Source organism: Numida meleagris, chromosome 6, assembly GCF_002078875.1.
Source record: "Numida meleagris isolate 19003 breed g44 Domestic line chromosome 6, NumMel1.0, whole genome shotgun sequence".
NCBI classification, from domain to species: Eukaryota; Metazoa; Chordata; class Aves; order Galliformes; family Numididae; genus Numida; species Numida meleagris.
The window spans coordinates 25,865,580-25,884,673 of record NC_034414.1 but is presented as its reverse complement, the minus strand read 5'-3'; the positions used below and the strand labels follow the sequence as shown (position 1 = coordinate 25,884,673).

The window sequence follows — 19,094 nt, the reverse complement described above, 5'->3', positions numbered from 1 at the left end:
TAGAGACAAAGCACCCTATGAGTGTGTCTGCTCTGCACATCTAGACCTGGGATGGCAGGGATAGGTGGTACAGAATCCCTTAAAATGGCAAAAATGAGGTTAGTCTGAGAGAATTAGTATTGTCCCTCTGTTTTTCCATTAGCTTTTGAATCCTATCTACTATCACAGATAATCTGCATTTTGGTTATGTATTGTTTCTGCATCTTATCAGAGTTTTGCTACATGGAAAGTTCAGCACTCAGATAAAAGCATATCCTTCACTTACCATTGGTTATCAACTAGTTGGCCAGTCCTGGGCAAAGTGACTCAAACAGCATACTTCCAGCCATTGTATGGGCAGGAGTATTTTTTCCTATTTATTTTACCACAAGATGCAGCACAAAAAAATGGGAGGGGAATAGCTGGGTTTAAGAAATCAGGCAGAGGTGGGGCTGTGAGTCAGTTTATAAAATAGTCACTCACCTGCATGAGACATCTAAGCTATTGGTGTCTCTGGAAGCTGGGAGATGTGAAGTTGTACTGCCAGAGATAACACAGGACATGTATGTAACTGCGGCCACAATGGAGTCAGGCGGTGCTTTGTCTCAGGTAAGAAGGGTGCAGAGCCAAACAGGGTGTCTGGGGCCTCAGCCAGTTGTGCTGCACCTTGTGCACTGATGGGAATGCTTTCCTGACCTATCACTGACTTTAAGTGGCTGCACAGGAAGAAGAAAGTCACTGCTTAAAAAATTCATTATGGAAATTAAAATGATAGTGAGCCAAGGAAAGGAAGGGAAAACTGGTTGGGGAGTAAGAGTTTATTTACAAAAGAAGCATTTTGTATATGTTGGGGTTTTATTCATCTCAGAAACGCGCCATATGCAACCTTAGAAAGAAATATGAAGTAGCACAGAGATGTGCTTCAAGGTGAAATACCAATTAATTACAGGGTGTGTTTACTGGAGATGGGTTTGCTGCTACTTTAACAGCCAGAGCCAGGAGAGGCTGTCCCTCCGGTATGTCACCAGAGCCTGGAGCAGTTGTCACACCAAGGGTGGACCTTACCAGGCTGCTATGGCCCTGCCCAGCCTCGCTGGGACAATGCAGCACAGCAGTGGCATCGCTGGGAGCACTGGCACCTGCTGAGGCTTTGTAGGCAGCGCTGACAGTGGGCTCCCCTTCATTGCTGTGCAGCTGTGAATTCCTGAGGAGGATTGCTGTTAGGAGCCAGCATGACTTTGGCCCTTCTCATTGCAGGAGCTGATCACCCAAACCAGTCCACTGGATGGAATTATGCAGCTGAATTGTGATGGGGAACAGTGGACTTCTGCTACAAAGGTACCACAAAAGAGAATTTAAAAATAGAACTGTAGAAGAGAATTTTCTTTCGGGTTGAGCCTGGGTGAGAACAGATAGGTTTCAGTGTCTGCTGAGCAGTCTAATTATGTATCATAACTCTTCCAGCTGGCTCCATGAAACCCCATACAGCTTATCACTTCGATCACTTTGCTGCACAGTCTTGCTTCATGTTCAAGCCCTGCTGTTGTTTCTATCCTTGGCAGATGGTAAATGAATCCTGTTTTAGTAAGATTAATAGTTTTTAAAGAGTGGGTTTGACTTGGCTTTCTGCTGCATATGTCTTACCAAAGCAAATTTACTGCAGTGTAGGTAGTAATAACCATGAAATTGAGCCATTTACTCCCACAGAGTATGGCACAACCCCGAACTGGCTTTTCAACACCAGATTTCCTGAATTAACCTTACTTCTGGCCTCTGCAAAAAGAAAGGAATCCCAGCTAAGAGTTTTCCAGGAGACTTCAGGCGTGTTAAATGAAATCCTTCCTTTTAGAAACCACAGGACCAGATGTGCTTAAATAGATTTTTTTTTTTTAATTTTTTTCTCTTTGATTTACTGCCATTTAATAGAATAGAATCATTATGGTTGGAAAAGGCCTCTAAGATCATCTACTCCAACCACCAACCTACGACCAATTTTGCCCACTAAACTGTGTTCCTAAGTACTACATCTGCCCTTTCCTTAAGCACCTCCAGGGATGGTGACTCCCCCACTTCCCTGGGCAGTCTGTTCCAATGCATTACCGCACTTTCTGGGAAGAAATTCTTCCTAATATCCAATTTGAACATCCTCTGGCACAACTTGAGGTCATTCCCTCTCATCCTATCGCTGTTATGTGGGAGAAATGGCTGCCCCCCCCCTTGCCACAACCTCCTTTCAGGGAGTTGTAGAGAGTGTTAAGGTTTCCCCTGAGTCTCCTCTAGTTATGAATGGTGCCTGTTTCTGTTTTGAGCTGAGTTAAGATGCTGAACAGAAAGCATTACACCTACAGTTTAGTGAGTAAGCAGTTCTTTCTGTTGTTTGGCTGAATGGAAAATGTGAAGATAAGAAAATACTTTCAAAAACACATCTCTGCAATGCAACGGTCGCAACAGGTTCTGGGCCATGAACCCACCCTCTCAAGTTTTTTTTAGGCAAAGCACATACTCCTTTCATGATTTATTCCTCTGTGGTACCTAAGCCAGGATTCCCTGGTTATGATGGGGCACATCCACATGCCTGAGCACTTCATTCAATCCCCCAGTGCTACTTTTGGATCACCACAAGCCATGAAGGTCACTCCATGGGATTCAGTTCCTGAACCTGAGTTGAGCCCTTCCAGGAGAGTGTCTTCTGCAAAGCCAAAGCCACACCCTGGCAGAGCTGGACCTTCCTCACTCCTTTCTCATTCCTGACCATGGCTCCCTGCTGGGTATCCCTTCCAGCTTGGCAGTTCTAATAAAGCTGCAGGCAGAAGGCTTTGAACTAAAGTAAAAAATGACTAAGCAGAAAAATACAGACAGCACAGGATTTATTCTTAAATATCTGCGTTCAGTTTCCTTCCCCTCTATTCTGTCCTTGCTCAAATCTTTGTACATCAAGGGCTGGCACATTGCCTTCACCCTTATACATGTTGACTCCATACCACACTTTTTCTGCTTGTGCCTCCCTTTTTGCTTTGCCTTTAGAATTAGGTTTTAGACACAAACGCAAATGGATTGTCTCATCCAGTGCTGCTCTCTGGATTCTGATCTATGGTTTGACCCTGTCAGTGTAAACACCCAGTCACCAGCTGTGCAGCTGAACAGTACCAATGCTCTTGGCTTTCCGCAGGACTTGATGTTTTGGTGTTACATGACGGCTTGTTTTATCTGGCTCTTCACAAGCATACTTGCTAAATGCCCCCGTTATGGATAACATACATTTATTAGCCCCAGCTACAGCTGGCCTAAACATTATGGGAGACACCACGAGGACATGTGGCACTGAGGGACATGGTTAGTGAGCATAATGGTGATGAACTAGATGATCATAGTGGTCTTTTCCAACCTTAATGATTCTATGATTCCATACATACATTATATTTGATCTGTAAACACTGATGCAGCACTGGGAATACTGTATGTTTAAAAGAGCAGGAATGTGGAAAAATCATAGTCCATAGCCCACTAGTCTGAACTTGAGTCATAGCTGGATGGGAGCCAATCCCCACAATAGTAATTTTATCACTTGAAAGAAGCCTAAAGCAGCTTTTCATTTTCTACCTTAGAAATGAAAGAAGTATCTCCTCTCCCAAATTGAGTCGGAATCTTACCACTCTGTGTAGCTGAATTTTAACTAGAAAGCAAAGCAATTCACCATAATTATAAAAATCTGCACATGACCTATAACAGTAGAGAAGCCTGTCAGCCTAGTACATGGCTTAGATACTAGTAGAAAAACCAAGGTATTCGCCATTTCTTAATCACACAGGAAAATTCAGCTAAGCTGTTTACAGTTTAGGTATCTCTCTCCAGATCATTTCTAACTCCTAAACATGCTATTTACTTTTAGCATTCATTCCAAAAATTTACATGTGGCTTTTTTTTTTCTTCCAGATAGAATCATCTCTGTGTTACTTACTGACTGTAAGAGTCATAAGAGCAAGAAATATCCACCAGGCAGACGTTTGTAAGTATCTGTAGTGCTCTGTATGGACCCCTTACCCTTCATGGGGCACTAGCTAGTCCTACTCCAAGGAAAAGTAATTGCTAGATTTATTCTGTGGCTGGAGAAATTCCCTTGCTGGCATGCTTGTTCCAGCAATGAGCAGCATGTTTCTCTTTACTTTAGTCCTATTCTGTGCAGAAATGTCTCTGTTTAGTGGGCATGGTGCGGATGGGTTGGTGGTTGGACCAGGTGATCTTAGTTGTCTTTTCCAACCTTAATGATTCTACAAATCTATAAGGTCACAGGTGTACCTATTGCACATATTTTCTGCATTCATAAAGGGGACAGACAAAACAGATACTGTAGCGTGTTGAGAGCAGGAAACGTAGAAATGTCTCCCATGTTTTCCCCTGGAGTAGAATCATGCAGCAAAAGACAAAAACTAACTAGAATAATGGAACAAACAGGGGGAGTGGAGTAGCCTTACCTCAAATTTAGCTTGTACTGAAACCATAAGCAAACTTTCAGTCTGTATGGTGGTATGGGGTGCCACAGACTTTTTTTTTTTTTTTTTTATTCTGAGCTAAACTGACTGATGACACAGGAGGAGAAAACCCTTTGATTTAATGCATTGATTATATATCTAATTGCATTTATTCAGAGAAGACTTATATCCCTCTCCAAGTCTTTTTTCCTCCATTCCTATTACCTAAATTGTAATGTTTATGTTGGATTTATTCACTATGTATCATAGCGCCTCTCTTTGAAAGCAGACCTTCATGTTGTGCATGTCGTTCTTTCCTCTAGAGCAAATTTTCACTTTAGATGTCTTTGTTTTTTTTAACATGCAGTAAGCCAGACTGATTGCTATGTGAGCCTGTGGTTGCCAACTGCTTCAGCTGACAAATTTCAGACTAAAACCATCCAGAACTGCAAAGATCCAGTCTGGAATGAAACCTTCTACTTCAGAATCCAGAGTCAGGTCAAGGTACTTAGCTGGGATTTCTCTGTTAACTATGATCTAGGGAGCACTGCTGTGTTTCATCTTTTTGCAGAGCAGATGAATGTAATCATCCAGAGAGGAAAAGAGATATGCAGAAATATGTGAAAATAACATGCACCCTCATTATACTTATCCATGCCATGAAAGACAAGTATATAACTCTGCCATGTGCACCTTCAAGATGTCTACTGTCTCCTCATGCCTTTTTATAGGTAGATGTGTACACGGAATTCATTTCTGCACCACTTCCTTCCCTTCCTGCTCTCATTTTTTTTTTTTTTTTTACTTTCTCTCACTCATTGCAGAAGTGGAATAAAAATGGATCTACTGCTTTAACTTGTAACATTATTGTACTTCCCTTTTCAGAATGTGCTGGAGTTGGGGCTCTATGATAAAGATGTTGTTACTCAAGATGATCACCTCTTCACAGTGTACTTCGATATAGCCAAACTTTCCCTGGGAGAACAAGTCTTCATGCATTTCAAGTGCGATTCACAGGTGAGGTCTCAAATAAGGTATAGAATTTGTTCACAGGAAATTTTTTTCTGCTTTTCTTCTAAAATGTTATTTTCAATGTCTTTTTTTATCCTTCTTGTGTATGGATTTCCCAATCATATAAAAGGGGGAAATTTTTCCACCCTGCCATGAGAAAGCCTCTTCACTCCTGCATCTCTAGGCACACTGAAGTTGGGTGTTGATGCATTTGGCCACAAACTGTAGATGCCTCTGCAAAATTGCCACTTTGTTGAGCCTGCCCCCATCAGGGATCCTGCAGGAGTGTGTCCACACCAATAAAAATCACGTGGTGCTTTTGTCATCGCTTGCTACTTAACCTAATAATTAAGAAGTAATGGCTCTGTGATCAGAGCCAAATGTCAAACCAGTCTAGTTGCTAATTACAGACTGTGGCATGACTGTTTGAATAAGGTGTCCAATTCACGTCATTCAGCTTCACAACAAGAAATGTTCCCGTTTAGAGTGTTCTGGGAGTCTCTGAATGTTGCATTTGAAAAGTTCCAATATACTGCAAGGACAAGATGTACTGCGTAGCTGCAGGGGTGTGTTGTCTGACCTGAAGGCTGGGTGTTGGGACCTTTATCCAGTGCCAAGCATCACTGCTAGCACAGCTACCACCAGCACTGCAGTGCTGAGAGAATTTTCATTGCACATCTCTGTGGAGAACCTTCATGTGCTTTTAATGTTACCCAGGGAGACCAGAATAACAACACTGTAAGGCATGAGGACTGAAATAAAGCACTGCCACCTCTCTTAGGTGTGCTGGCACCTTGCACATGAAGGAATGTCCTGTGCTGTGAAAAAAAGTCCCATACTCTGGGCAGAAAGTGTGAGAAAGATGGATGTGTTCTGTAGCTGTGTGGGGTTGCTGGTGCCATGCTCTGCCACCAAGCTGATCTGTATGCAAGGCTGTCATATCAGCCTGTTGCACCTGTATATGCGATCTTGCGTATCAGTGCTTTGAATCCAACCAGCCCGCGTGTTATCCATGGGAGTGGTACTGTCTGATTCCATGAAGACTAATTATGTGTTTGAGGAGTCTCTGCTGCTGGTTGTTCATCTACCAGCTGAAAATGGCCTCTCTGGAGCCTGTTTAGCTCTCTTTGGCCAGAAGGTGAAATGCCCCCACCCTGGCAAGCCCAGTAGCTTCACTGAGCATCACACGTGTCAGGCAGGCTCCTTTCTCCAGGGACAAGCGTCATACTCTAGCAACCAAATATCAGGATTCAGCAATTGGAGGTTAACAGATGAAAAAAATCTCCCTGTGTGTTCAGCTAGAGCATCTCCTTTTCTTCTCACTTCTCTCCTAGTCTCTTGTGCATCTGCCATGCACCATCCAGTTGACCTTAGCTACACACATCCAGACTCTGCAGCTCATTATCAATAAATACCTTATCTAAACCTTTCTTTGTGAAATACCGGATGAGTAGAGTGTGGACTTCCACCAGCCCTTGAAAGAAATAGAAATAGAAATGTTCTGCTGGTTATAATCCAGATCATTACTTTCTAGGTGATTACGGGTGCTGTATCCAAGCCTTTCATTTCTGCACTTTACAGCTACAGTGGTTAGAATTCATGATCTTCAGGTCTTCATAGCATTTTTTTATCCTCTATTAGTATCTTTTTAGTGTCTTCAATGCAATAAGTACTCTTGTACCCTTTGAGGAAAAAAGTAGACTACAGTACTTGATTCTCTATTCATTGTCTCTTCTGTCCCCACTTGTGTTTTCCTCTCTCTGGCACTGTCTTCCACCAAGGAATTATGCTCTGCTCCACCGCCCACGGAGGAAGTCTTAACACCAGAATTACCTCTGCCCCAGTGCCCTCAACAAAGTGGTTGCTGCCAGATGAAGTGGTTGTCCTCTTCCGCCACTGCTTGGCATACCACCCTTTCCTCTCCTTGCACCAGAATGGTTTGGCTGCTCCCCTCAGCAGTCCCTTGTTCTCTTTGCTGGCAAACTCAGTATGAGGCAATGTCTCCACCGGGATTTGTTGTGCAGTGGATATCCCAGAAAAAAGGCAAACTCACCATTTTCATTGTCAAAAACTTCTCTGCTGGGCATCCAGATTTGTCCTATCCATAAAGGATTTTTAGACCCAAGGCAGTCAGGCATGAGGTGACAGGCACACATATTTTAAGTGCACTGCCAGTCATGAACGACTTGTGCACATATGTTATAAGAATGAGAGCTTGCATTATGAAAACCACCAGTAGACCAGTTTCAGGTATTTTCCTTTCTTTATTTTTCAGAGGAAAGAGGAGCTAGAGGTGGGATTTGCATTGGATAATATGTGAGTAACCATGAAATGCAACGTAATGTGCTACCCAGGGAGGTGGTGGCATCACCATCCCTGGGGGTGTTCAAGAAACACATAGATGTGGCACTGAGGGACATGGGTTAGTGGGCATGGTAGGGGTGAGCTGATGATTGAACTCAATGCTCTTAGTGGTCTTTTCCAACCTAAATGATTCTATGACTCTATAATCTGCAGCAAAAGGAAATGGCAATTCAGAGACGTGAAACAATCTAGCGTAATTGCCCAGAATGCATCATTCTTTGGTGATGCTGATGACTAACACAGTTTCCCATGGAATCTATGGTATGAGCTGATGAACTGGTGCATACCAGCATGACCTTCCATGAACTTCAGGCAGCCAGGAAAAATACCCTAAAATCTTTTCTTTGTCTACTGTAATGAAAATTATTTGGGGACAGAAGACTGGGATTGCTGTTCTGTTATGCACTTGTCTTTGAGAATTGCAGGAGAACTCACCCCCTTCAAAGCATAACAGAATATGGAATAATCACTGGATCCTTGAACTAGAGCCCATTTCTGTTCTTGGACAAACTACAGTTCTTCAAAAACAGTGAAACCATCTGCAGTCTCAGCTTGGGGCTCAGTATGAAGTCACCACATAGTTTCGCTCTGCAGCACCTTTATTTTGCTGAGCCCCAGGGCTGGACCAGCTGGTATGATGATAACTGTGCCTTGACAGTACAATGAGGAAACATGTGCCACGAGTCTCCTGGATTTTTTTCTTTTAGATTCAATACATATCTAAAAATGAGGAAAATGAGGAGAGGGATGCAGTTCATGAATTATACTGTAATTATAATGAGTTATTAAAAATGTATTTTTCTTCCTGTTTCCTAGTTCAGGCCCTCCTGAAACCATCATTACAAATGGAGTACTAGTGGTGAGCATTATGTTTTATCATGTTTCTTGTTCTGTTGCCATCCTTGTTCCACTTGACTCACAATGATCAGGCCAACACATGCTTCAGCTTTGCAAAGTTAGCACTGAAATGTCGTTTCCGTCATCATCATTTGCCTCACAGTACATGTCCTTACCTTCTCCCTTCTGAAAGCACTGGCCTTCCATGCCACCCTGCCAGCCTTGCCCTGGCTGTGTCTTGCTTCTCAGAGACTCCTGTTCCAGCCAGCATATGAAATCAAGGTTGTGGCTTAGAGAAAAAGATTTCATTGGGTCACAGCGCACTGCCTGTGTAGCATTTTTATCAACAGCAGTAGGAGCTTAGACTGGGAAAAAGAATCTCAAACTGGGAAATTCCCTGTCTATGTGGTGTTTTATTGCTCCTGTCTCTTACAGTCTCGCAAGATCTGCTGCTTGGAAGTTCAGGTGGTTGAGAAGAAGAAAAAGGCGAGGAAATCTTTATCAAGTGAGGTTACTTCTCTATCATCTCTTTTTAAATCACAACTTGTTAATATTATGAAGGTAACTGGCTTAATGAAATATTGAGGGAAAAAAAAACAAAACAACAAATCAAACCATAAAAACAGCCTTGTGGTACACTTTGTTAGAACTTTTGTTTCCAGTTTTGATAAAATTGCTGTGTCTGCTTCTGTGTTCTTTCTTAGAAAAACAATTCTCCTTTAAAGTGCAAGGCTCATATGAGGACACTCAAGATATTACACTGGGATCTGATCTGGTCTTTGGTTCTCCCTATCCTGCCAAATTCCACTATGCCAAATACAAGCAGCCAACACTGGATGTTATGCTACCAGGGAAGAAACCGCCTCCTTCCTATGTATGTTATTACTGGACTTCATAAAGCATGATAGTGGCATGTAAAATAACACGGACCATAAAGAGCAAACATTAATTTGCATCTGTGGAAAGGGAGTAACTTTCCTTTATATTGAATTTTCAGCACTCCTATTTGTGTGGTACAAACTCAGGCAGTCAAAACATGGAGCTTCATTCCCTTCCTAGTGGAAAAAACATGATCTTAGCAGAGGTGAGTGCCTGTTCCTTTGTGGGAGAGGTTGAGAAACCTGAGAATGGACATTTGCAACCCCAATGAACTGTACAGTCCATTGGAGCTCCATATGACAGAGGTCGTATCCAACTCATCTCCATCCTTGCCAATGCATCTTCCTGCCACTGGAAAGGCTGGTCCTACTGTGGAACCTGTCTACTGTGAGCCTAGTTTCTCTGCATGGCATTGGGAGTCCCACCCTCATTGTACTGGTGTGGGTTAATGGCAATGGGGCAAGTAAGGTCTGCAGAGCAGAGACTTCAGTTTCTGCCAGAGGAGGCTGGGAACTCCGGACTCATTTGGTCATTTTGAAATGCTCTGATGATTTCCAGGGTAGTTTCTGATGAAGAAATTATGCAAACCAAATGCCACAATCAAATACTGGTGGGTCTTCAGGTAATAAGACTAAGTTGTATCATCTTCTGTTTGAATGGATGTGGGAATACAAAGGATGTTGTTACTCCACCCTGACCCTACTTCATGCTTTTCCTCTTCTTACATGTATGTGAGGCAAATGCACTAATGGAGGTGCACCAATCTCTTGCTGATGCTGACTATTCTTTGCTAAGCAATTTTAGATCCACACTTAAAGAAAATCCATATAGAATCAGAGGATGACAGCTTTTGTGGGGAATAACAACAGAAAAAGAGGAACAAAGGCTGCTGATCAAAATAGTACTATGGCTTTAGCCTCACTGTCTGTCCTGTTATAGCCCAGGAGAGGTAATGTTGGCAGGGAGGTATAATGTGTAAATTATAATTACTTTCCTGGTAAGCAGCAGTTTTCCTCAGATGTTGCATTCACATATAAACATTGGAAATTATGGAAATTCCCTGACAATAAACCATTCTGAACAATTAATGTACACAGCTGAATTATTCAGAGCTCCCAATTTTTATCTGCATTGCTAGGATAGCACAAGATAAAAGTCTTCCTGAGGCTGCAGGGAAGAGAGCTAAATCAGATTATCATGCTTATACTATTTGCATTCTTGCTTTCCAGGATAAAGGATTTGATTTACACGCAAAGGCAGAAGACTGGTAAGAGACTGTAGAGAGCAGACTTCTCAGAAATTGTAGGAATGTCTTTTGTTAAGTGTTTTTTTAATTATAATTTTATTACTATTTAAATAACTGTTAAGAAAAGTTCCTCTTTCCGTCACTTTCAGGCAGCTTTGAGTACCTGTTAGGCAGTGAAAGAAAAAATCTTCATGTAAATGCAATATTTTGTGGGTTTAGTAAGTTTATTTGTACTGAAAATTACTGCTTATCTACCAAATATAATGGAATTTGTTTTTCTGATCTCTGCTCCAGCCCAGACCACCTTGATGTGCGTTTAGGGTTTGATCTCTGCATTCAAGAGCAAGACTTTCTATTGAAAAGGCAGAAATATGTTGCTGCTGCTCTTAAGAAGGTCCTGCATTTGGAAAAGGATCTGCTGGACCATGAGGTCTGTAGGGAAAACATTCAAAACATCTAATGATTGCCTGGCATTGGGAACACATAATTTGATACTGAATGTTCACTATTTCTGTGGCTTGTGTAGCCATTTGTTTATTCTTTTTCATTTTAAACCTTCCCCACTGCTTTCTCCAAAACTTCAGTTTGGCTTTTTTCCCCCCGTGAGATGTACTCTGGCTAAGTCCCACAGTCTGCACTCTTCTTTCCTGTTTACTCCTCACTGTCATGGCAGAAAAGAGCCTGAAACAATGCATATTATTTCCGTGCTCGGATTCTCTCTTTCATCTGCCACATCCCAGTCCAGGTGTATTGCTTTTCCTTCCGGTGTTGTTTTCCTTGACACAGAGATGGGATTCCTAGCTGTGTCTTAAAATTTCCATCAATCTTTGCCCTCCTGTCTTTCCGCAAGTGTTACTCTCAAGAACAGAACATTGACCCAGTTCCTCTGTGATCAGTCCTCTTCCTGTTCTTATTTGCCCCATCTTCTCATATAGTTTCACTTGCTGTTCATCCCTGATGCTTTCAAATGTCTTTATAACTCAAGTTTGTGAAGCTTCTGGTTTTTTTCTCTTTGCTACCTTGCCTCCCTTGCATAACCTCTCCTTGGCTATCACCCCTTTTCCTTCCCACTTAAATTTTTTGCTGTTTTTCCTCACCTTTAATTTTACACACACTTCTAGTGGTGTCCCATATCTCTAATCTCACCCTGTCATTTGTATCACTTGCAGATGTTATCCTGAGTTTGACTCTTCTTCTGTTTCAACTTCATTGCAAGCCAGGCTAGATATCCCTTGCACAGAAATTGTTTCTTCCATGGTCTTTACCCTATCACTGCCACCCTTGCTGACAATCTTCTTTTTGACATGTGAGATTTCTTTTTCCTGCTTTTTTACTGCTGATGCTTTCTCTCTTATTGCCGTGGTGCTCCCAGCCTAGCTGCAGGCCACCTCCTGACACCAGTCCTTTCTGTCCCTCTGTTGTCCAGACCCCCGTGGTGGCCATCATGACTACAGGAGGAGGGATGAGGTCTCTGACGGCGCTGTATGGCAGTCTGCGGGGGCTGAAGAAGCTTCATGTCCTGGACTGTGCCACATACCTCACTGGCTTGTCTGGTACAACTTGGTGAGTAGGACTAGGCAGCTCCTCATGGCTTTCTTCCTCATGACACTGTAGCACTAAGGTAGGCTAGGGCTGCTAGCAGTAGTCCACTTACAACATCTTCTCAGTTGTCCTTTTTTTATCTCTTTCCAATGACAGATTGAAGTCTTTTCATGTGGAAAAATCATGTCATTTGCAGCAGCATGAAAATGAGTGTTCTTCTAAAAACAACTCATGGGAAATTGTTCAAGTCATTTTGACTTTTAAAAGAGAACACTATAATATCTTGAGGAGCACACAACTGAAGAGAATCATAGAATCACAGAATGATAGAATTGTCTGAGTTGGAAGGGATCCTTAAAGATCATCTTGTCCAACTCCCCTGCAATGAGCAGGGAGACCTACATCTAGATCAGGGTGCTCAGAGCCCAGTCCAGCCTCACCTTGAGTGTCTCCAAGGATGGGGCTTCCACCATCTCTCTGGGCAACCTGTGCCAGTGCCTCACCACCCTTATTTTAAAAAACTTCTTCCTTACATCCAATATAAATCTCCCCCCTTTTAATTTGAAACCATTTCCCCTTGTATTATCACAACAGACCCCGATAAAGAGTTGGTCCCCTTCTTTGTTAAATCCGCCTTTAGACACTGAAAGACCGTTCCCAGATCTCCCTGGTTCCTTCTCTTCTCCAGGCTGAACAGCCCCAGCTCTCTCAGCCTGTCCTCATAGGGGAGATGTTCCATCCATTGGATCATTTTTGTAGCCCTAAGAGTGGAAGCTTATACTTAATTTAAAATCAACAACTTAAAATAGAAGCATGAAATGTAGCTATAGCTTAAAAGTATTCAAACTTTTTTTTCCCCCCTCTTCCATATGTATTTCCTCTTCCTAGGACCATGTCAAACTTGTATAGAGATGCTGACTGGTCACAAAAGGATCTCGATAAGCAAATAAGCGAGGCTCGAAAACATATGACGAAATGCAAAATAAATTCCCTTTCCTTGGAGTACTTGAAGTTTTACAAAAAGCAGCTGCACCAGCGGAAGAGAGAGGGCCGCAAAACATCTTTTATAGATCTATGGGGGCTTGTCCTGGAATCTTTGTTGCATGATGGGGTACAGTATATCATAAAGCAGAGTGGCTTCCAATTTTCTGAAAATTACTATCTATAAATCATATTTTCTTGTTTGTTCTGAAAAAAGTAATTTGTTATGAGTCTGTGTATATGTAAGCACAGTCATTTTCAAAATGTTTGGTGATGGTATTTTTGGATACCTTTCTGTGGTAGAAAACATCATTCTTGGTTGTGAGATTTTGAATATCTTCTTCTGCGATAACTGCAAAATTAGTATTTTGAAGAAATACGGTATTTTATATTAAGATTTGTTGGCATGTTCTGCAAATATTTTGTTTCAAAATAGCAAAGTTAGAGAGAGTATCTTCGTGTTAATGAGAAGTATGAACAAATAGACTTGCAGACCTTTGAGATATGTGTGAGGAGTCTTTCATAAACTTGCAGTGTAACATGTTAAGATTATTTTAACCATCAGTATTGCTTTCTGCTCTTGACAATTTCCTTTAATTTTCATCCTAATGGTCATTAAATAGTCTGGCACCCCAGGACTTGCAGATACTTGAGTAAAACGACCCTCACGGGAATTTTGGAAAATATGGAGCATCTCAGAATTTAAGGCCAGCATGTGTTTTACATTAGAGGCAGGGCTTTTACTGCACCACAAGTTTAGGTCCAGAGAAAATATTACTCTGCTAATTTTTATCTCCATGTAATCATATTTCTGGGATCACAGAAAGACAACCATAAACTCTCTGATCAGCAACGGGCCATTGATCGCGGCCAGAACCCATTGCCTATCTATACTGCAGTCAATGTCAAGAACAACTATAGCACTCTGGATTTCAAAGGTAATTATGAGGTCATTTGTCTTTATATTTGAAGGAACTGTCTCTTTAGGTAGTCTAAAAAAAGCCCTCTCTGCTAAAGACCAGAACCTCAGCTGATGTATATTGGCATAATGTCCTTGTAGCAGAATTTTGACCTTTACAAAGCAGACTCAAAAATATTCACATCTTTCCATGTTTGCTGGTCTTCATTTGTGTCATGCTCATAATTCCTTGCTATTTGTCTGAAATATTAGACTAAACTGTAGAAATTATTTTCATTTTTACCTCCTTTCATTCAATGGTAGCAATATTTTTATCCACAGCTAAGGAGCTCTAGTAAAATATTGTTTTTTTCTTTGTGTCCCTTGTCACAGAATGGGTGGAATTTACCCCTTATGAGGTAGGATTGCAGAAATACGGAGTTTTTGTTCGCTCTGAGGATTTTGGCAGCGAGTTCTTCATGGGTCGGTTAATGAAGAAGCTCCCTGAATCTCGAATCTGCTTCTTAGAAGGTAAGCTATTATCTTGAAAACATCTGAATCTTTCTTTAGTTGTGAGTTGCATAAACTAAGCACTATCAAAGAACAGGTGCATGACAGGATAGAGAGAATAAATATCTCATCTCTGAATTAATGCTTAGTATAGTAGATACAGTTTATCAACAATAGAATCCAGGTCTCTGGGAACTAATGGTTCTGCCCACGCCACTCCGAAAATGTGACCCTCAGAGCCGCTCCAAATGTGCTGCCTCTTGCCATCTCATTGGTAGTTAGTAATTTCTGTACTTCTTATAGACAATCTACAGGAGTGTTCGCACAGGTTCTCCCTTGGGTGTGTCTGAGCATGCCAGTTCCTATCCACTCCACAAAGCCTGCCTTGGCCATGCATTCATCGGCTTGAATGCAGCCTTCTCTTTTAGAGAAATAGTTTCTGACTATGGAAGCTCAAATTAAAAACCTCTAAGATATATTGCAGGTAATCCATCTCCAGTATAATTCCCCATCAAATACCCCATATTGCAAGTTTTCATCCTGTCTTTTTATATAAGCTTTGTGATAATTTTTTTTTAAACTTAGCTCTTTACATCACATGAATTCATAAAGATCTTACCATTACTTGAAAAAAAATATATGTCTGTAAGACAAAAACTGGATACCAAAATAAGGCTTAAAAATCAGCAAATTGAAATGGAAAATTAAAAATCCAAATTAAAACAGGACAGCTTCCATTTAAAGCAAACTAAAGAAAAGCATTAACCTTGTGAATTTTATCTCATGGTAACAGTTTTGAGATTCATGACGTGTGAATGCTTAAGTTAGACAACCCTTTTCTTTCACAGGAATGTGGAGTAGTTTATTTTCATTGAATGTGTTATACATCTGGAATTTGTCTCATTCATCAGAGGATTTTTGGCACAGGTGGACCCAGGACAAAATGGATGATATAGGTTAGTTATACTTCTTTCTTACAGTGTACTTACTATTAAAATTAGCAGATGGGTGTGACCGCTTACCTATGTGAAATACGCACCTTATATATATTTGGCATTTTGAAGTGTTTCTTCAAAGGCTACATTGTTTTTCAAGAAGGAATCACTTTTAAAGTCTCATATTGCAGAGCATAATTGGTTAATGAAAAAATTTCCTGTCCAGTAACCTATGAGCTCACTGAGGGCTGTAAAGTGTTCAAGATTAGTAAGACTGCTTTGTAGGCAATTAATAAACCAAAAAGATATTGACTACCTTAAGCAGGAGCTACGGTAATACAAGCAAGTACAACAGTTACTGTTTTCAAAAGCCTGCCTTCAGTCTGTTTCAATGAGGATGTGTATGTCTGGAGCAGGTACTTATTGCTGCTTGCTGCTGGATTTTGTTTCCTGTCCAAACATGAACTGTGTAAGGAAATAGCATTTCGCTGGTAAGAGTAGCATTTTGTTTTCTTTTTCACTTTGCAACTTGTGCTCATCAAGTCTTTTCATCCCAGGCTTTTAAAGTCAGTAAAACACTGATTTTTTATTATTATTTATTTTTGATATTTTGAGGGGTTACCTTGTAGTAGGCAGGTAAAATTTAACAGTCTCTCACTGTGCAGAGGAAGAACCTCTCCTACCACTGAAGCCCCATGAGCTGAGGACTCGCCTGCTCACCCCTGCCAACCCCCTCAGCAGTGCCATCCGCGGCGCCCTCACTGACCGCTTCTCCGTTGCCCAGGAGCACAACTTCCTGAAGGGCCTGCAGATGCACAACGACTACCTGGAGAACAGGCACTTCCGCAGGTGGAAAGGTAGCAGAGAAAAGCAGGGAAGGACCAGTGTGCCTGGGAAGGGAATTAACTAACAAAAAAAACACTGATTAGATATTAAACCCATTCTCCATGGTTAGAGACCATGTTTGGGCAGAATCACTACTAGGTCAGCCAGTTGTGGCACACTGGGGTGTAGCATGGGGCAGAATGGAGCTCCACACCAACAATTTGCCAGCAGCGCACACCTCCCGATGCTGGGGCACCAGGTCCTGCTGGTGGTCCTCATGTTCTCTGGTGGTAGGCACAAGAAACATCCATCATGAATCTTGCCAGTGCAGGCCCCAAACTAGCTCCAGCTGGAGTTGGGAAGACAGAACTAAAGACATATGGAGAATTCCCCTTTCCAGAAGACAGTCATCAGATAGGGCTCTGTAGCTGTGGTCTAAGAGTGGAAAACAGGCTAACCAGTTTTGCACTATTGCACTTACAGCATGAAATATCTTTCTTTTTAGATACTGTGTTAGACACGTTTCCCAACCAGCTGACACAATCAGAAGAATACTTGTCACTAGTAGATACGGGATTTTTCATCAATACAAGCATCATGCCACTTTTAAAACCAGAAAGAAAGGTGGACGTCATCCTGCATTTAAATTACAGTGCAGGATCACAGATACTGGTGAGAGAAATTGAAGCAATCTCTGCATCTTCTTCAATTGCTGCATGTCTGGATGTTTTTAACACTTTGGTGCTTTCAGTACTGCTTCTCCTAGAAGTCCTAACCACTGTCACTTTTAGCTTAGTGTGGCAATATGATACCCCTTTTATAAGTTGTACATATTCTCATTTGTTTTTCCTGTACAAGATGACCATTTTGTGATAAGAATTCATGGCAAACAAATATCTTCTTTTTACTGTTACTGTGCTTTTCAATTAGGGTTTTATAACTCTCGCAACCATCTTGGAAAATGTCTCTTTGCACTCCATGAAATCCTGAGCCTATCTTCTTATCTAAGACTTAGTATCACTTTGTTCATTGATCCAGGCTCTGGACCAGACCTGCAAGTACTGTTCAGAGCAGGGCATCCTATTTCCCAAGGTAGACTTGAGTGAGGAAGATAGGAAAAACCTGAAGGAATGTTACCTTTTTGAAGATGCTGAGACTCTAGGAGCACCAATATTGTTATTTTTCCCACTAATTAATGATACCTTCCAAAATTACAAAGCACCAGGTATGTAATCAAGCATGTTGAAAAAATAACCCACCCCCACCCAACAATTTATATTATGAATTTTCTCTATGGAGAGAGAGTCCTTTCTGTGCTCTGTTAAGAGCTTTCTTGCCTATGACCACAGCAATTCCCACCTCCTCTCAGCAGTGATTTGTCACTCCTTCCTCCTAGGTCAGAAGCGCTCTGAGTCAGAGATGGAGGATGGCAAAGTTGACCTCTATGGCCGCTGTTCCCCTTATTCAACATACTCCGTCACTTATACTGAGAAGGCATATGACCGTCTGGTTCAGCTGGGTGAATACAACATCCTGAACAATGAAGAGCTCATTATGCAGGCCTTGCACGCAGCAGTGGAAAGGAAAAGACAGAAGAAGAAATAACGTCAAATGAAGATGCTTTTGTGTCCCTTTGTGCTCCCTTGTGACCTGCTGAGAGACTAAGGCTCCCTTAAAATCAGCCATCAGGCTTCAAGGGATTCCTGCTCAAACCTGCTAAATGACATTCTCAGATGGACAAAGAGATTGAAGAGAAACTTTATTTCCCAAAGAATTTCACTGCAACAATTCATTGCAATGGAGTTATGACAGTGGAGTACAGTTTGTTGTATGGAGTGGATTATGGAGAGGCAGGAAGAATATTGTGCTAAGATGGTCATAAACATGGTGCTAGTGGCCTTAAAGAGTTGAACATGTTAAGCATTTCAAGGCAGACCACATTAAAGGCATATTTTATTAGCATAACTTGTGCTTTGTGTTTGTGAGGTGGTGGTGATAGCAGAAGCAGTCTGTGGGCCAGGTCTGTGGCACACTGTAGGCAAGTGTTTAGGGAAAGAGGCATGTGTCATGCAGCATCTTGAGGGCGCAGATCACATTCAGGGGTGGCTTTGGACAGGGATAGAGGCAGAGGAGGCACAGGCCATTGATATCTGACAGGCCATGAAAGCAAAACAGTGCTGATGAAGGCCTCCACTGCCTGTCTGCCACGCTTCTCTGTGTACTTCTCTGCTTCCTTCTCCCAGCTGTGAAAAAGACAAGAGGAGTGTAACCCTAAAGAGATCCCAGGCAGTTCTTGGAAAGTTTGCCGTAGTAGGCACATCCTTCCACGTGGCAAGCTGCTGCAGGAGCTATGCCTTCCAGGCTGTAATTCTTCTTGGACTACCTCTGTACCATGCTCAGCACTGACGTGCACATACAGGGCTTTATTTGCCAATTTGAGGCTGCCTAACCTAGGCCTCTGTCACTGTTCCCTGGGTGGAAGAATTTGAAGAGCATTTTCCTTGCACCCACAGCAAAGATTGTCCAGCACCTTTTGCATGCCTCTCACTGCCTGATGTTCCCTAGGGTTAAGATGCTTTATTACTTGTTCATTGGAAAAACAACAACAACAAAACAAA

At 41.8% G+C, this 19,094-nt stretch overlaps 1 protein-coding gene across 1 annotated transcript; it reads left to right on the top strand.

The window, feature by feature from the left end:
• Positions 475-18,416, top strand: LOC110401865 (cytosolic phospholipase A2 epsilon-like). The gene is made up of 21 exons (XM_021403383.1): positions 475-588; positions 1,237-1,317; positions 3,913-3,985; positions 4,816-4,952; positions 5,334-5,465; positions 7,735-7,775; positions 8,640-8,682; positions 9,096-9,165; positions 9,365-9,534; positions 9,658-9,744; positions 10,769-10,806; positions 11,080-11,215; positions 12,212-12,348; positions 13,216-13,438; positions 14,132-14,246; positions 14,600-14,737; positions 15,565-15,672; positions 16,317-16,508; positions 16,982-17,148; positions 17,515-17,701; positions 17,873-18,416. Exons 1-21 carry the CDS (start codon positions 541-543, stop codon positions 18,079-18,081), a joined length of 2,532 nt encoding a protein of 843 aa, XP_021259058.1. The 5' UTR covers positions 475-540; the 3' UTR covers positions 18,082-18,416.